Here is a 15240-nt window from a genome sequence, read left to right on the forward strand (position 1 = left end):
GTGTGTGTGTGTGTGTGTGTCATGGCTTACCATGTTCAGTGGCCTAGCTTGTATTTGTAAACTTTGTCTGCACAAAAATCAGAGTCAAACAGAATCATGAGCATCATGAGACCCAAATACTTTCTGCTGGTTTGTTGGCATCACAAAAGCTTATTGAAGGAGAAAAAGTGTGACGTTTTCTTTTTTACATTCAAGTTTGTCAGGAGCCTAGGGCGTTTTTTTCTTCTCTCTCTCTCTCTCTCTCTCTCTCTCTTTTTTCCGTGGCATCAAAAAGTGAAGAAGAAGAGGGGAGGACAAGTCCAGTCTGGTTTGCAGGTTCGCGGTCGGCAGGACCCCACCCTGCACATCACATTCTTGTACAAATACTCCATCTTGTCCCAGCATCGCCACACAATCCCAGCAGGGCGCCAAACAACAAGAAGACAAAGAAATAGTCAAGAAAAACATCTTTAAACTCACATTTCATCCAAGGTAAGGCCATTTCTTTCCCCATATAATGAGTGTTAAGTTATTTTAAAAGGATGTTTCAATAGTATTTATTTTAAAAACTGTATCAATTTGGACCCAAAAAAGATCAAGTGTTAACTTTTATTTATTTTATTTTTTTGCTAATAACAATGTTTGCACCCCAGGCGGGTCTCATTTTGGTCCAAGATGAATCGCTTTCCCTCAGCTCATAGAAAGAAAAAAAATACCATATAACATTAATTTAAAAAAAAGATTAAAACCCCAAACTAAAAAAAATAAAGATTTTATGTTTACTGTAAAAGAAAAAAAGGGATAAATAAGATTCCAACATACATTTTTTTAAATTACATTAAAGTCAATTTATAGAAGATGGGAAAAAAACCCTGGGGAAAAATAAAAACTAAAAGCAAAAAGGTAACTGCAATAACTAATAATATACTTTTTTTAGAAAATGTATTTTTTCCTAACAAACTTAAAACCAAATAGTGAAAAAATAAGTTAACAAAATGAAAACAACCTCAACAAAAAATAAAATTCAACAAGATTATGAATTAAAAACAATGCAAACTAGAAACAAAAAAAAGTACACAGAAAAAAAATGGTCTGTTGAAATACTCAATTTTATTTCATCAAGTGTTTGCATGAAATAAAATCAGTTGGATTTAGATTAAAAAAATGGAATGGACTGTACATCAACGTAAAAATTTACCTGAATCCAGATGACACTATTGTGTGTAACCACTTGAGCAAATATCCACCCCTCCATTTTCTAATCTGCTTATTCTCACGAGGGTCACGGGCATGCTTGAGCCTATCCCACCTGTCGTCGAGCAATAGGCGGGCTACTGAACTGATTGCCAGCCAATCGCAAGGCACACAGAGACAAACAACCATTCGCACTCAATACTCACACCTGGGGACAATTTCCAGTGTTCCATGAGCGGGAGGAAACTGGAGTACTCAGAGAAAACCCACACTGGCACGGGGAGAACATGCAAATTACACATAGAAAGGCCGGAGCCGGAATCGAACCTCATACCTCTGCACTGTGAGGCAGACACGTAAACCGGTTGCTCACCGTGCCCTTGACAAAATAAAGTTGAGTAAATTCAGCACACCAATTTTTTTCAGTGAACTTCATGGAGCTAGATGAGCTCTGTTGATGAGGATTTTTCCTCTTCATCTTCATCAGTTCTTTACTTCTTCCTACTCCCTTGAACATAACTGTGTTGAATGATGACTGATTTCTCTTTCCTTTTTACTATTTTATTTACCTTATTTTCTGTCAAATTATTACTGCATATGTTTTATGTTCAATAAACAAACCAAACCAAGAATCTCAATCGAAAGTATGAGAAGAAGAAGAAGAAGACGGATAGAAGGCAACAAATTTGAAGAGCAGCACAAGTCACTTGCTTCCTTCATCTTCTATTGTCACCTATCCATAATGATTCCTCAATTTTGAGAAAAAAAAAGTTTTGGGGAGTAACCATATCAGAAATATGTCTTAAAACGGCAATGTTTCATGCCTCTTTAGTTTTTTTTTTTTTTTGGACTTTTGGGTGCTAGGGAGCGGTTTTGTGCTTCTAATGGGTGGAGAAGTAACAGCCAGCGGGCCTGTTCAGACATGCGCTCAATTGAAAACGTAGCCCAAAGCTGCACGACACTCTGTGTGAGTGTGTGTGTGTGTGTGAGATCTTGTCTTTCTCAATGTGCATGGCACCACCCTTGACATTCCATTTTTGAATGGAAAACACTCAAATGAGCTTCTAGCACACGTGGCTTAATACGCTTCGGCTCGAGATTTACAGGAGCCCCTAAACATTTCCTAAAAACGGATTGATAAAGTTTTCTTCAATTTAAAGCAATTATTAATTCACGTGCTTCAAAAAAAAAACATGCCTCTCATCTCATGCAATGGACTATTCCATCTTACTGCTCATGTGCAGACCAGATTCAGGAAGAGGGCAGCAATGAACAGCTTGTTGCCACATTGTGAGGAAAACGAAGCGAGTAATCCCAGCAAGCTTGAGGGGTAAAAAAAAAGCTTTCAAGTTTCGACCTTTTTCATGGTGATAAAACCGACAAGAGCAAGAGATAAACCCTCTTTGTAATTTTGCCATCAAAAGCCCTTCCTCAATCTTATTTTTGTTGTTTTATAATTTATGCCTTCACAAAAGCAGGAAAAAATATATACAGTATATTTGCTCCAAAGTTACTGTTTCTCTGCTGTTTTGGTCAGAGACGTTTTGGTTCAACCAACCGATTCTATTGCTGGTTAAAAAAAAGATCATAACATTTTGGTAGATTTGGTTCTGAAAGGATGACAGAAGGCAATATTTTCTAGGTCGTGAAAAATAAGGTGAAATGTTTTAAATATCTGGCAGTCAGTCAGTGAGTTAAAATTCTGATCACTTACATGAAAATCGTTGAGATGATTCACTTGTTTGATTATCATCCTCAAGTAGGATTTGAAGGGCGGTTTTAGCTGCAAAGAGGAAAATGTTGTCAAATTCACACTTTTCAGTAGACAATAAATATTCACATTTAAAAACCTTCACCTGAAAAGATGGAGCCCCACAAAATAAAGCTAAAATAAGCTAAGCTAAGGTAAACTAAGCTAAAATAAACTAAACTAAGCTAAATTAACCTAAAGTAAGATTAGCTAAACTAAACCAAAGCAAACACGCCTCTGGGCCCTGCAATGAGTTTGTGTGTTTTTTGGACCTTGTGCGTGCTAAGCTTTGACCTCCTTTTTGTCAGAATGGGATCAATGGGCGTTCAGATCGTGTGCGTGGGCCTGGGGATCCTGGGCCTAATCGGGGCCATCGTGTGCTGCGCCGTCCCCCGCTGGAAGGTTTCTTCCTTCACAGGCGCAGCCATCATCACCGCCCAGGTACGTTCTTCTTCACACCTGCACAGGAAGTACTGTACTTTCAAGTTGAAAAGCGGCAAATTGGATTTGAATTACAATCGGAAAAATTGCTTTGCAACTAGAAGATAAAATCAAAGAGAGCATTGATTACAGTATTCTACCATATTGGCCCGAATATAAGACGGCCCTGATTATAAGACGACCCCCCCTTGTTCAAACTCAAGTTTGAAAAAAAACTTTTTGAACACCAAATGAATTTTTATACAGAAAATAATTACAGTACATATGAAACAAATGATTATAACAATATATTTGAGAGAAAAAGCATGTTATTTTGCCTCATTCAAATCTTAATGTCTGAACATGTAAATATGTAAATATAAAGTGCAATCACATTTGTAAATGAATGGCTTCTGGTTTTTGAAATGTAAATTACATCATAACTTCTCCTCAGCTGCCGGTTAACCTGGCCGATCTTTGACACACTTTTCTCCAGATTGTTGCTACGTTTCTCCATCTCTTCCATTATTTTCTTCTCTTTTCTTTTTTTTCCACTAGTTTTTATTTTTCTTCTTCGTGCTACCGCTATTTTTATTTTTATTCTTCGTGACAGGGGTTCACTTTGGCCTGGGGAGTTAAATTAAGCATTCGCTTCAATGATATTTGGCGCCATCTAGCGTCGTGGATGGGTATAATGTCTAGACCCCGAATATAAGACGACCCCCACTTTTTCAGTCTTATTTCAATGCAAAAAACACCGTCTTATACTCGGGCCAATATGGTATATTCTACAGTGCCCCCTACTGAAGAAGGTGGAAAGTACCACTATCTAAAATGAGCAATGGAATAATGAATACAGTACATTTTACTACGTGTTGTAATTTACAGTGATGTTTGATTTTTGTGCGCGTTCAGAGCCACCAGGAGGGCCTGTGGAAGTCGTGCGCTGTGCAGAGTACAGGCCAGCAGCAGTGCAAGAACTACGACTCATTGCTGATCCTGGCCTCGGACCTGCAGGCGGCCCGTGCCATGACCATCATCAGCTGCATGCTGGCCGGCCTCAGCCTCTTGATCCTGTTCTGCGGGGCTGACTTCACCACCTGCGTGGAGAACGAAGACGCCAAGCCCAAGATCAGCCTGGTGGCCGGGGTGGGCTTGCTCCTGGCCGGCCTTGTTCTAATCATACCCGTCAGCTGGTCAGCCCACAAGATCATTCAGGACTTTAACAATCCCCTGGTGCCCGCCACGCAGAAGCGCGAGATGGGAGCGTGTATCTACGTGGGCTGGGCGGGCGGGGTCCTACTCCTCCTGGGCGGGGGGCTCCTGTGCTGCTTCAGTAGGCCCAAATCGGGAGGCTCCGGGGGCACGGCCAAGTACTACAGCAACAGCGCCTCCGCACCCAGCAAGAACTACGTGTGAGCCGGAAAGAATCTGTCCGATTGCGGCCGGAGGTCCATTAGCCGCTTTAGCTTTACTCCTCTGTACATAGTCAACGAGTGACATTAAAATGTTTCTTTTTGTGTGGTGAGGGGATCAAAATGTACATTTGGATTTTGTTCCAATCAAGTTAACTGTAAAAAAAAAAAAAAACTGCTAGCATGTTAACATCTGCTTACTTCTCATCAGCGATTGCCCCTAGCGCTTTTTGTACTCAGGTTGCTGTCTTGCCATTTTAGTTAGCTTAGCAATTTTTTGCATATTAGCCATTCTAAATAGTATCTGTCTACAGAGCAAGAAATAATCCACCTCGTCTCTTTGTAGTTGGTTGCTATGTCGTTATATGTTGGCTTACCAACTGCTTGCATGTTAGCGACCAATTCAGTCAAACAACTTACCCAACTACAGTATAAGGCAACATGTAAAATCCTTTGCGATAAGCCTAAGATCTTTCTGTACTTGGATTGCTAACAGGCTAAGTGGATAAATGTCGTCGGACCAACTGCTAGCATGTTCAAAATTCAAAATTTTATATGAAAAGTAAACTTACTAAAGGGCAAAATGAACAGAAAATCCATGTTGCATTTTCCATACTCCATATCTTTGTCACTGTTAGTGTACCAACTGCTAGCATTTTAGCATTTGATTCCTTCTCATTCCAAATAGTACCTGGCTCCATGGCAGAATGTAAACTGCAATTTGCCTGAGGGCTTTGTTTGCTTTTTTTTTTGTTGTTGTTAACATTTCATCAGTTCTAATTAAAAACATTAGCCGACTGAATGACAAAATGTAAAATCCTCCTCAATGCTATCTGTAATCTGTTGCTATGATGCTGTTAGTATTTTATCTAATGCAAATAGTACTTGACCTCAAAGTAAGAGTTTTGTACAATGACAAGTGCAAGTGATTAAATATTTTTTTTAAACAAATGTTGCGATTCTGTATTAAAACACACACACGCACGCACACACACGCACACACACATGAATGGTCGAAAAATATTGATTTTATTTCAAGTAGTATATATTAAAATAAAATTGGACCAACAAACGTGAGCCTGGAGTGGGTTTCTTTTTATATTTCTTTAGTTATCTTTCTATTATTTATTTCTTGTGTAGAAAACAAAAAGAATCCTGATGGTTTAATGTTTGTTCTCCAGCGAGCTCACACGATTTCTCAGCTCCTCCAGTGATGCTTTCATAGCCGACAACTCCCGCCTCAGAGCCGACACATCCTGAAAATAAGTGTCAATAAAATTAAAACGACTCAAATATGACAGCATTTTAGGACATTTTAGTTCAATTAATTGAAATCATGAAAATAAACGGCAACTTCTCACCCCCGCGCCGCCATCGACGTGAGTGGAGCCAGCTGAGGCCACGGTGGTCTTGAGGAGACTCTTATGAACTTTGAACTCTTTGGTCTTGGTGGTGGTCACAAAGCCATCTTTGAGTGAGATGAGCAGGGGCGGCGCGTCTTTGCCCCCAAACCAGTCGTCGGCTTCTGCGGAAGGTTCCGGACCGATGGTGTCGGGATACAGGTCCTCCTGGAAGAGGTCCGACTGTGCAGGGAAGAAAAAAATCGTATCAATACTGTGGCGAAACATCATGATATCGATACGTAGACCCACTCAGTGATATGAGAGGTTATGATCCCGATATTTGGTCCCCTATCAACGATACGACATATCACGATATCAATTTTGTCCACTTGCCCTCCACCGACATTGCCTATCGATAGCATGTCATAAAATTGAGTGTATGACTCCGTCACCTTCCTGGGCACCGTCATGACGATGGGCTCGCACTTCCTCTCGTGGAGTTTGTAGAACCTGCCGGCGACAAAGAGCAACCTTGACGTGTGGGAGAAGACTTCCTGGAGTGTGATGCTAACATGCTAACAAGACGCTACCTGGCAATCTCGCACTTATTGACTTCCAGGCCCCTCTTGGTCATGTAGCCCATGCCCTTCTGGCTCTCCTTGCTGCTGTACATGGACAGGTAGTGCACGTAGGGCGCTTCCTCCGTCACTTCAAAGTAGCGGATGCTGCTGTCACCCTGCAGTTTCAAGCCAATATTTTCATATTGAGCAAGGATCAAAAGAAATCATCTTTTACTGCTTTCATGCCCAGGACAAGGCATTAATTAGTTGTATTAAGTATGAGTTTGACGCCATCTTGTGGCATCTTGGTGCCAAGGAACAATGTTGAAGTTAGTTGAGGTCTTTCATTTACGCAAAAGGAGCACTTTGTCACCATCTTATAGCTTTTGGGTGCCAAGGAACTATGTTGAAGTAAGTTGTGAAGGTTCATTTGAACAAAATAGCACTTTGCCGCTATGGTGTTACCCAGAATCTACTGTATTTTAAGATGAGTTGAGGAGTTTCATTTAGCCAAAACAAGCATTTTGACACCATGCTCTGGCATATTGGTGCCAAGTAACTAACTTTGCTGCCATCTTGGAGCATATGTATGGCAAGGAATTACTATGAAGTGAGTAGTGGAGTTTCATTTAAACGAAAATAGCACTTTGCCGCCATCTTGGTGTCCAGGAACTATGTTTAGGTTAATGGAGGAGACAAAAGTAGCAGTTTGACGACATCTTGTGGCATTGTGGTGCTAGGCAACTTTGTTGAAGTGAGTTGCGGATGTTCATTTACACGTTACCGTTGCATTGTATTGTATTAAAGTAGCACTTTCCTGTCATCTTGTGTCATTTTTCTGCATTTTTCTGTTGATGTCAAATGAGGAGTTTGACCGAGAAGAAAAAAAAAGTGCTTTGCAGCCACCTTGTGGCTTTTTGCTGTCAAGAAACTGTTGAAATCAGTTGAGGAGGTTCATTTTGAGAAAGGTAATGCTTTGTCACCACCTTGTGGCATCATTTTTGGGAGGTCGTCAATTACTTTTTAAATTTTTTTTTTACTATTGTCCCGAATATTGTACTATAGTGAGATGGTAATGACACTTTATATAATCAATTGATGTCCTCATATTCTCTTTGCTTTTGTACAATAGGCTACAGTACATTTTTTCTTTATTAACGGCAGTGCAGATTTTTTTTAATGTACTTTTTGGTGGGGCTGGAAGATAGAATGGGAAAATGCATTAAGTTTGTTCACAAGGCTGAGCATGGAACAAATTAACTTCCTAATCATGCCCGACAGCAAAGGGAGAGATTGTGACCTTGCCGCAGAGGTAGACCACGCCAGTGTCCGGATCGAAGAATGGCAGGAGGACGCCGCTGCTGGTGTCCAGTTCTTGCAGGGTCAGCGGTGAGCCAAAGTCTTCCTGAGACAAGAACTTGATGATTAAAAACATTGACAGATGGGCCAGGACCAACAATCATTTTTACTTGTTGAAATAGAGGGCAGTTTTGAAGGACAAATATTACACAACACATTCTTATATAACATTAACATGATATATATATAACGTCGACCTATCATTAACATGTTATATAAGAATAGGGACATTCTGACATCTCTGCATTGAAAATGTCTTTTTTTTTAAACCCAAAAAAAAAAAGCCTTTCAGAGGAGGCCCATCAGGACTCACCAGGTCCCACAGCGCCACCTGTCGCTCGCTCATCCTACTGAAGCCAGTGGTGAGGATCCTCCTGTCCGACACCCACACGGCGCGGACCGGCCTGGAACCCTCGTGAGGTTTCTCCTTCTCCTACGAAGAAGGAACAGTCGGACCTTGGAGGAGGTGGACGCATCGGCAACGGCGAGGGTGAGCCAACGTACGGCGAGGACGGTGCCCTTGCGAGGGTCCAGCACCCTCAGCATCTTGTCCTTGCAGGAGGTCAAAATCTTGGAGCCGTCACGGTTCCAGCAGGCGCTGTAGATCAGGTCCGAGTGCAAGTCGTCGATCCTGACGGCTGCCTGGCCGCGGGCTACGTTCCACAGGATCACCACGTTGTCGCAGGCTGACCAAGCAACAGGAGGGCTTGGCGTTAGGTGCAGGGAAAGTAGTGCCCCTCTGCACCCACCAGAGGGGACTGTTGTGCTTTCTTTTGAATTACGTCGAGTCTATTAGCTAGCTCAATAGATGTCCCGTGATTAATTTGAAGGTGCCATTTTTTTTAAAAGCGAGTCGTGATTCAGCGTCAACCGCAAGTATTCCATTCACCTCGGTTTTTATATTGTATATATATATATATATATATATATATATATATATACAGTATTTATTTACCTAACCTGTCAGTTTGTACCTTGGGTAAAAAATATTATCTATGTATGTACAGTAGTAGCATTTTGAAATGATAGTCATTTTATGATTACGGCTTGTTTAATTTTTTTAAAGTCATTTTATTTGAGTGTTTTGGTTTGCTTTTCATGTTAGCTTGTTTGATTGAATAGTTTTTTTTTTGTTCATTCGTTTTAATTTTCCTTTTTTTTAAATTATGTTTATGTTTCATCTTATTTGCTCTACTTGTTTTATTTATTTTGGTTTGATTGTATTTATATTAGTTGGTTTTATTTCATCACTTTGGAAATGTAATTTCTTTATTTTATTTAATTGCATTTCCTTAAATGTGTTTCATTTTAGATTGCTTTATTGAATATTATGACTTGTTTTTGATAACAATACCGGTCAACAAGTTTTTTTATTACTTTTTTTTAATCAGCGATGCAAGTAAAATTTTCTACATGAATTTATTCCATTGATTTCTGAATCTACCCCTGTTTATTCTTCAGCATATCAGGTTTTAAAAATAACAATTAATTTATCCATTCATTAATAATAATAATAATTAAATGGAATATAATAATATAAGTCATATTTATGACTCAGGGTTAGGTTCAGCAACAGATGGAATTTTTTTTCTGAGACATCAAATCACATTCGTGCCCCGTTTGTTGTGGTCTCCCCCAGGGTTCTGTCTTGGGCCAACTTCTCTTTATCATCTACATCAGCGACCCGTGAGCTCTTGACCATTGTAATGGATTATGACTGGAAAGTACAGTCGATAATCCCAGTTTCATTCTTATCTATTTAATAAAAGACACCAATTTGAGGCCTGTGTGGTGGATTTGAAGCTTTTCAGCTCTTGATCAAGTGTAGGACTTGTCCAGTATATCCGTGCTTGTGCTCACCTGCACTCATGAGTACGTTGTGGGCTGTGGGGTGCCAGCTGAGGATGCCCACGCGCTTGGAGTGACCCTCCAGCTTGACCACCGGCTCTGTTAGTGACGAAATCAGCCCGGAGTCTGGGATCTCCCAAATCTGTCAAGGAAGACAACGGAAAGCTCAAATGAGATCTGTTGTCACAGGCAGATGTTGACCACCAGCACGGGACTCACCATGACGCTGCAGTCCTCAGAGCCGCTCGCAATAATGTTGTCGTTGTGGGGGCAAAACTCGATGTCCAGCACGGGCCCCGTATGGCCGCACACCGTCGGGTAGGACATGTCGATACGACCAGTCTACACACATCCAAGTTGGTAGGTGAGCCGTCATATCATTTTTGACTTGGTAGTGCCACCAGGAAGGTTTTGAAAATTTAGCCCAGGAAGTTATTTTCATGAAATTCGGTAGACATGTCTGTTATGAATAGACACAAAAATAGTCTCAAAGAGCAATGCCCAAAGAGACAGGAAATCTGCCATTTTGCTTTCCAGTGGATATTTTACACAAAATGAATAATTCACATGATGGATATTTTGAAAATTCAGCCCCAGAAGCCAGCATCACTTAGTGGCTATTTTAGTTCCTATAACAGTGGTGGGCAAACTACGGCCCGCGGGTCGAATCCGGCCCGTTGGTCTTTTTAATCCGGCCCGTCGAAGGTTGGTCCACAATTAAGGTTCGATGTGAATGATTGCATTCATTTCAATTGGACTTGTAATGACAGGCATTTCACCGCCAGGTGGCGCATTGACTTGAAGTTGCAGAACACGGGGGGGCGGGGCAATCTTTTCGACCACCTAGTACCTCTGTATCGCTCTACTTCTACTGGTCTGATCACAACCCATCTGCAGCGATGCACAGGCTAAAAAAGGTCATCAACAACACTTTTGTCATTTAAAAAAAGTGTATTAATACCGTACTTTCATGCTTTTGTTCTGTTGATGTTTGATATGGACTGTCAACAAATGCAGTTTTTTTTTTTATGTACCATAGCTCGTGCTGACCTGGCCCTTCTGTCAAATTTTAAAAGTCAATGCGGCCCCCGAGCCAAAAAGTTTGCCCACCCCTGTCCTATAACTATCATGTGTCATCACATACATATCAAATTTGTCACTGGTCAATGTGCCAGATATTTTTGGGCCAGATGAAATCTGCCTAGCAAGAAATTGATGTACATTATTGTGGTTGTCAAATGCTTCACTTTACCGCTCGAGAAATGTTACGACAGAATTGGTTTCGTGAGATGCATTAAAGGAACAATGCAGCACCACACATGTATGTTGTCCTTAAGAAAGATGAGGTGGGGGAGAGGCTACATCCGGCCGAGACTGAACAACGTCGACCTCCAGTAGGGTGAAAACATCTTTACAAGGCCAAAAAAAAAAAGAACTCTTCAAGTTGCCATCCTACTTCCACATTCGCTTCAAAGTGTCAACATGATTGGTGGTGTTTGCGTATTTTAAAGACATTTTACAGCTAAATATGTTTGATCATGTTGGTACCGCTAAAAACTCCTAGTGTTCATCATAGAAAAGGTAAAGAAATTACAAACAGTATAACGTACCAAAAACTATGGTGCCCTTGAATGGACAAAATGATAGGAGTAAATATACGGGCTTCATAAACTAAATTTTAGCTCAAATAAACCAAACTATAGTGGACTTGAAGGAACAAATAAGAATAAATAAATAAAATGTTAGCATAAGCAGTAGCCTAACACAACTAAGGGGGCCACCAAGGCACAAAATTGATTTGGGTGGGGTGGGATGATTCCATTTTAAAGTAATACTACAAGGCCTAGGATGACGGTTGTTCATGTTCATGTATCGTAACTAATTTCCCAGGAAGTTTAAATTGTTCTCCGAAAAATGTGTTCTCTACATTTGGTTGGTCCAAAAAGTGATAGTGGAAGCAGGCTAGTTTGCTAGTACAGTGTAGCAGAAATACGTGACAAACTTCGCCAAAATGTTTGCCCGTAGGTGTGATTTTGAGTGTGAATGGTTGTTTGCCTTCAATCACTTTCATCAAAGCCAATCATTAATGAGGTTGTTTTGTTTTCATTTTGGACAATTGTCTTTACTTGACATTAGAGATAATATTTTCAGAAATAATGTGAGTGAGTTCTCAATAAAAACTGCTTCACTCACATCAAAGCTAATAATCAGATTATTGAATTGAATTGAATACAACTTTTCGTATCATTTCATATAACTTGTTATTGCAAGGGACTGTGTCATGCAGGCTAGCAGTAAACCGGAAAATACAGTGGCCAATAATAGTCAAAAAGATAAAAAATATTTTGTGGGACAAAAGAGGTCACAAAGGTGAGTTATGGCATTTAATGGGTAGATACTGCCCAAGCTAGTTTGCTAGCATAACACTGCTGAAAGTACGGTGGCCATTAAGGGGACAAATATACGTTTGATTGCACCTTGTTGAGGGGAAGCACCATGAACGCGCCGCCGCCGCTCGCCTCGACAATCATGGCCACAAACTTGGGGTTGACAGAGCAGAAGTTGCTGTCCCAAGTCATCTGGGATATGCGGATGTCATCGTAACAGTGGTCGGCCTTGGCCGCCTGGCCAAAGACGTGGCGGAATTTGCTGCTGCGCACCACCTGCCGCGACATGGCGGTGACCTAGTAGGAATCAACCCAAAAAAAAAAAAAAACATCTTTACTGTGACTTTTTAATTTATTTATTTATTTTTAGCCAATCATCAGTGATGAGGCCATTTATGAGCGACGTGAAAGAGGAAGCGGGGCCAGCTTTCACAACTACATCCGCTTCTTTTTTTTTCTGCCTGTGAGTGTGTTTGTAAAAAATACACACAAAATGCACACAGAGGGGAAAATGGACACTTTAGGTTAGAAAAAAAAAACCACGACGACATATGAATGATACAGATGATTCTCTGTGAAGGCCTTGCAGGGCTCTACTGTGTTGTCAGTTAAACCACAACACTTCTTCCTGCACACACACTGCCAACATCCCACGTTAAATAATTACATGCACACCCTCACAAAACAGCAGCTCGAAGTCTAATTGTTTTAAATGTGAGGTGGGCAAAATAGGGAGAGCGTGCGCTTTCTCTCACTCTCTCTCTCTCTCCATATAGAGTGATGCACAACGCCACAAAATAAGCGCGACAATTCCAGTTGTTTTAAATTACTCTAAATCCAGATCAATACCTCAGTAACTACTTTCTCTTCTTTCACTGCTTGTATAAAATCAAAAAATTCACATACCGTAAAAGGGGGGGAAAAAAATACATCAAGAGGTGAAACCAACACAAAAAATGATCCTTTGTGTTGGCCCCAAAGATGGTGAGGTGTTGTCACTTAACCGCCACACTTCCTCCTTCAGACAAACGCTTGTTCTCATTCAAAAGTGGCTGCACCCCCCCCCCCCCCCCCCCCCCCCACAGAATCTTAATTAACAGGCACAACCTTACAAAACAGCTTCCCGTGTTCATCACGTTGGAGTTGTTTGAAATGCGGGCGAGTGTGTGCATTCTCAGGCTCTAAAACACCACTAAAAATCTCGGGAGCTGTTATAATTAGCAGTCAAATATGACCCCGTCACCCTTTCCCAAACGTCAATCATATATAATAATTCTGCAAATATATCCAGAAATGCAATACAGTCATTGTAGGTCTTAAAAATGGACTCACTCATACTGAAACCATCACACACAAAAAAAAAAACAGGTGCATGATGGTGATGACGATGATGATGAAGGCCTACCTGGTGGTTGGTAGTCGTGAAGGTGGCGAGGGGCCTTCGTGCTGGTGGTTGTCGTTGTGGAGCAGTCGCAGGAATGAGCAGTAAGAGGAAGAAAAAGAAGAAGAAGAAGAAGTAGAAGAAAGTTGATGAACGCCGCCAAAAAAGGCCAGCTGCGGGGTAGGAAGTGTGGCAGGAAGTAGGCGGGGATCTCGTGGCAACCAGATCAGGATGTCGGCGGTGAAAGGACGTCAAAATGAACAAGGCTCCAAAAGTTATTTAAAAAATGCATAAATACGTTTTTAAAAATCTAACATGTTCTTGCAATGACATTGAAGAAGAATAATCAATAGCTTTCATATGCCGAGAAAACAGTATGTGGGGGGGAAAAAAGAGAAAGATCTGGTAAAAATGTGTGAAAAAACGTCTTGTGATATGAGCTTGTTTTTTGAATGCGTCTTTCAAAATCAACAGCTTTTAATTTCTTGTGTTGTCAACGTTTTGCGCTGAAACTGAATGTTAATAGGTGAAAATTTGATGGAAAAGTGAAGGCGAAAGATGTCAATCAACCTGTACGCTGGCTTGAGCACCGCAACTGCCAGTCTTGAATATGATGAGACTCTTGATTCTGGAGTCAAGCTTATTGACTCTTAGCTCTTGATTGGCAAGTCTTTGTCTTCAAACTGTTGATTCTGGTTTTGGACAGTTTATTGATGACTTGATTCTGGATTTCTAAAAATTATATTCGTGACTCTTCACGATCGTGGCAAAACTCTTGACTTTTAATTCATATTTCGGGACTCTCTTAACTCAAAGTCTTAACACCAGTCTTGATTCTGGACTCTTCCCTCTTGACTTTGGACTCCAAACTCTTAAATGTTGACTTTTCATGATATTGATTGTTCACGTTTGGTTCGAGACAGTTGACTTTAGATTCTAGATTTTAGACCAAACATAAGGCCCACAGGCCAGAACCGGCCCCCAAGGAGGTTTGATGAGGCCCGCGGGGTAATTTAAAAGTGAAAAAATGCATACAAGACGCGGAATTAATATTTTTAATAAGGTGCAATTCGTGAATTATCCGCTAAGGGCAGTCTGTTTTGATCAGAGAAGAAGACGACAGCAGTCTCAGTCTGTCACTGAGACAGACCCAACACAGCAGTAAAAGCCAGCTACCTAATTGCTAGCGAGATAGCATTAGCATCAAAGCCGTATTCTGACGGTGACTTTGTTGAACAGATGCATAATGAAGACGGCCGAACTTGTTAATCCCGAGAAGCGACAAGCTTTTGCCAATATTAGCCTTACGAGGAAAACTAGACCAGGGAGGATTTTGGACCTATAAGCAGATTTAGCCAATTGAAACAGAGAGTCAAGTCATTTTGTCAAATGTTTTGTAAAAGATATGTTCGTTAAATTTCAACATTTTCCCAATATTCTTATGCTTCTTTATACCAAAACAAATGAAATACATGATATTTTGGTTATTTTTAGCAGAGTATGGTGTAATTTTAATGGTCCGGCCCACTTGACATTTATCGAGGCCGTATGTTGCCCACAATGTGAAACGAGTTTGACACCCCTGCTTTAGACTGTTATTTCTG

The 15240-nt window shown here is 40.8% G+C and overlaps 2 protein-coding genes across 3 annotated transcripts; one reads left to right on the forward strand and one right to left on the reverse strand.

Moving 5' to 3' along the window:
* Positions 1-319: 319 nt before the first annotated feature.
* cldni (claudin i) lies at positions 320-5709 on the forward strand. The gene is made up of 3 exons (XM_086132396.1): positions 320-471; positions 3232-3364; positions 4259-5709. The coding sequence occupies exons 2-3, from the start codon at positions 3233-3235 to the stop codon at positions 4760-4762; spliced, it is 636 nt and encodes a 211-aa protein (XP_085988522.1). The 5' UTR covers positions 320-471; position 3232; the 3' UTR covers positions 4763-5709.
* A 57-nt stretch (positions 5710-5766) lies between these two features.
* On the reverse strand, positions 5767-13796 carry coro1a (coronin, actin binding protein, 1A). 2 transcript variants are annotated; one of them, XM_086132394.1, is made up of 11 exons: positions 13661-13796; positions 12346-12552; positions 10088-10210; positions 9881-10010; positions 8525-8706; positions 8334-8453; positions 7962-8066; positions 6692-6837; positions 6554-6611; positions 6120-6341; positions 5767-6014 (listed from the first exon to the last, which is right to left on the reverse strand). In XM_086132394.1, the coding sequence occupies exons 2-11, from the start codon at positions 12541-12543 to the stop codon at positions 5922-5924; spliced, it is 1377 nt and encodes a 458-aa protein (XP_085988520.1). In that variant the 5' UTR covers positions 12544-12552; positions 13661-13796; the 3' UTR covers positions 5767-5921. The 2 variants fall into 2 exon arrangements, with proteins under 2 accessions (XP_085988520.1, XP_085988521.1); XM_086132395.1 differs by lacking the exon at positions 13661-13796 and adding an exon at positions 13162-13280.
* Positions 13797-15240: the final 1444 nt, after the last annotated feature.

Source organism: Hippocampus guttulatus, chromosome 16, assembly GCF_054856545.1.
Source record: "Hippocampus guttulatus isolate MCC_2025c chromosome 16, RoL_Hgut_1.0, whole genome shotgun sequence".
NCBI lineage: Eukaryota > Metazoa > Chordata > Actinopteri > Syngnathiformes > Syngnathidae > Hippocampus > Hippocampus guttulatus.

Coding starts and splice junctions, on each gene's coding strand:
- cldni (XM_086132396.1), top strand. CDS start 3,233: ATGGGATCAATGGGCGTTCAGATCGTGTGCGTGGGCCTGGGGATCCTG. Junction 3,365..4,258: donor CAGCCATCATCACCGCCCAG/GTACGTTCTTCT, acceptor GTGCGCGTTCAG/AGCCACCAGGAGGGCCTGTG.
- coro1a (XM_086132394.1), bottom strand. CDS start 12,543: ATGTCGCGGCAGGTGGTGCGCAGCAGCAAATTCCGCCACGTCTTTGGC. Junction 8,707..9,880: donor CAACGTACTCATGAGTGCAG/GTGAGCACAAGC, acceptor TTGCTTGGTCAG/CCTGCGACAACGTGGTGATC. Junction 6,342..6,553: donor TCATGACGGTGCCCAGGAAG/GTGACGGAGTCA, acceptor TTCCCTGCACAG/TCGGACCTCTTCCAGGAGGA.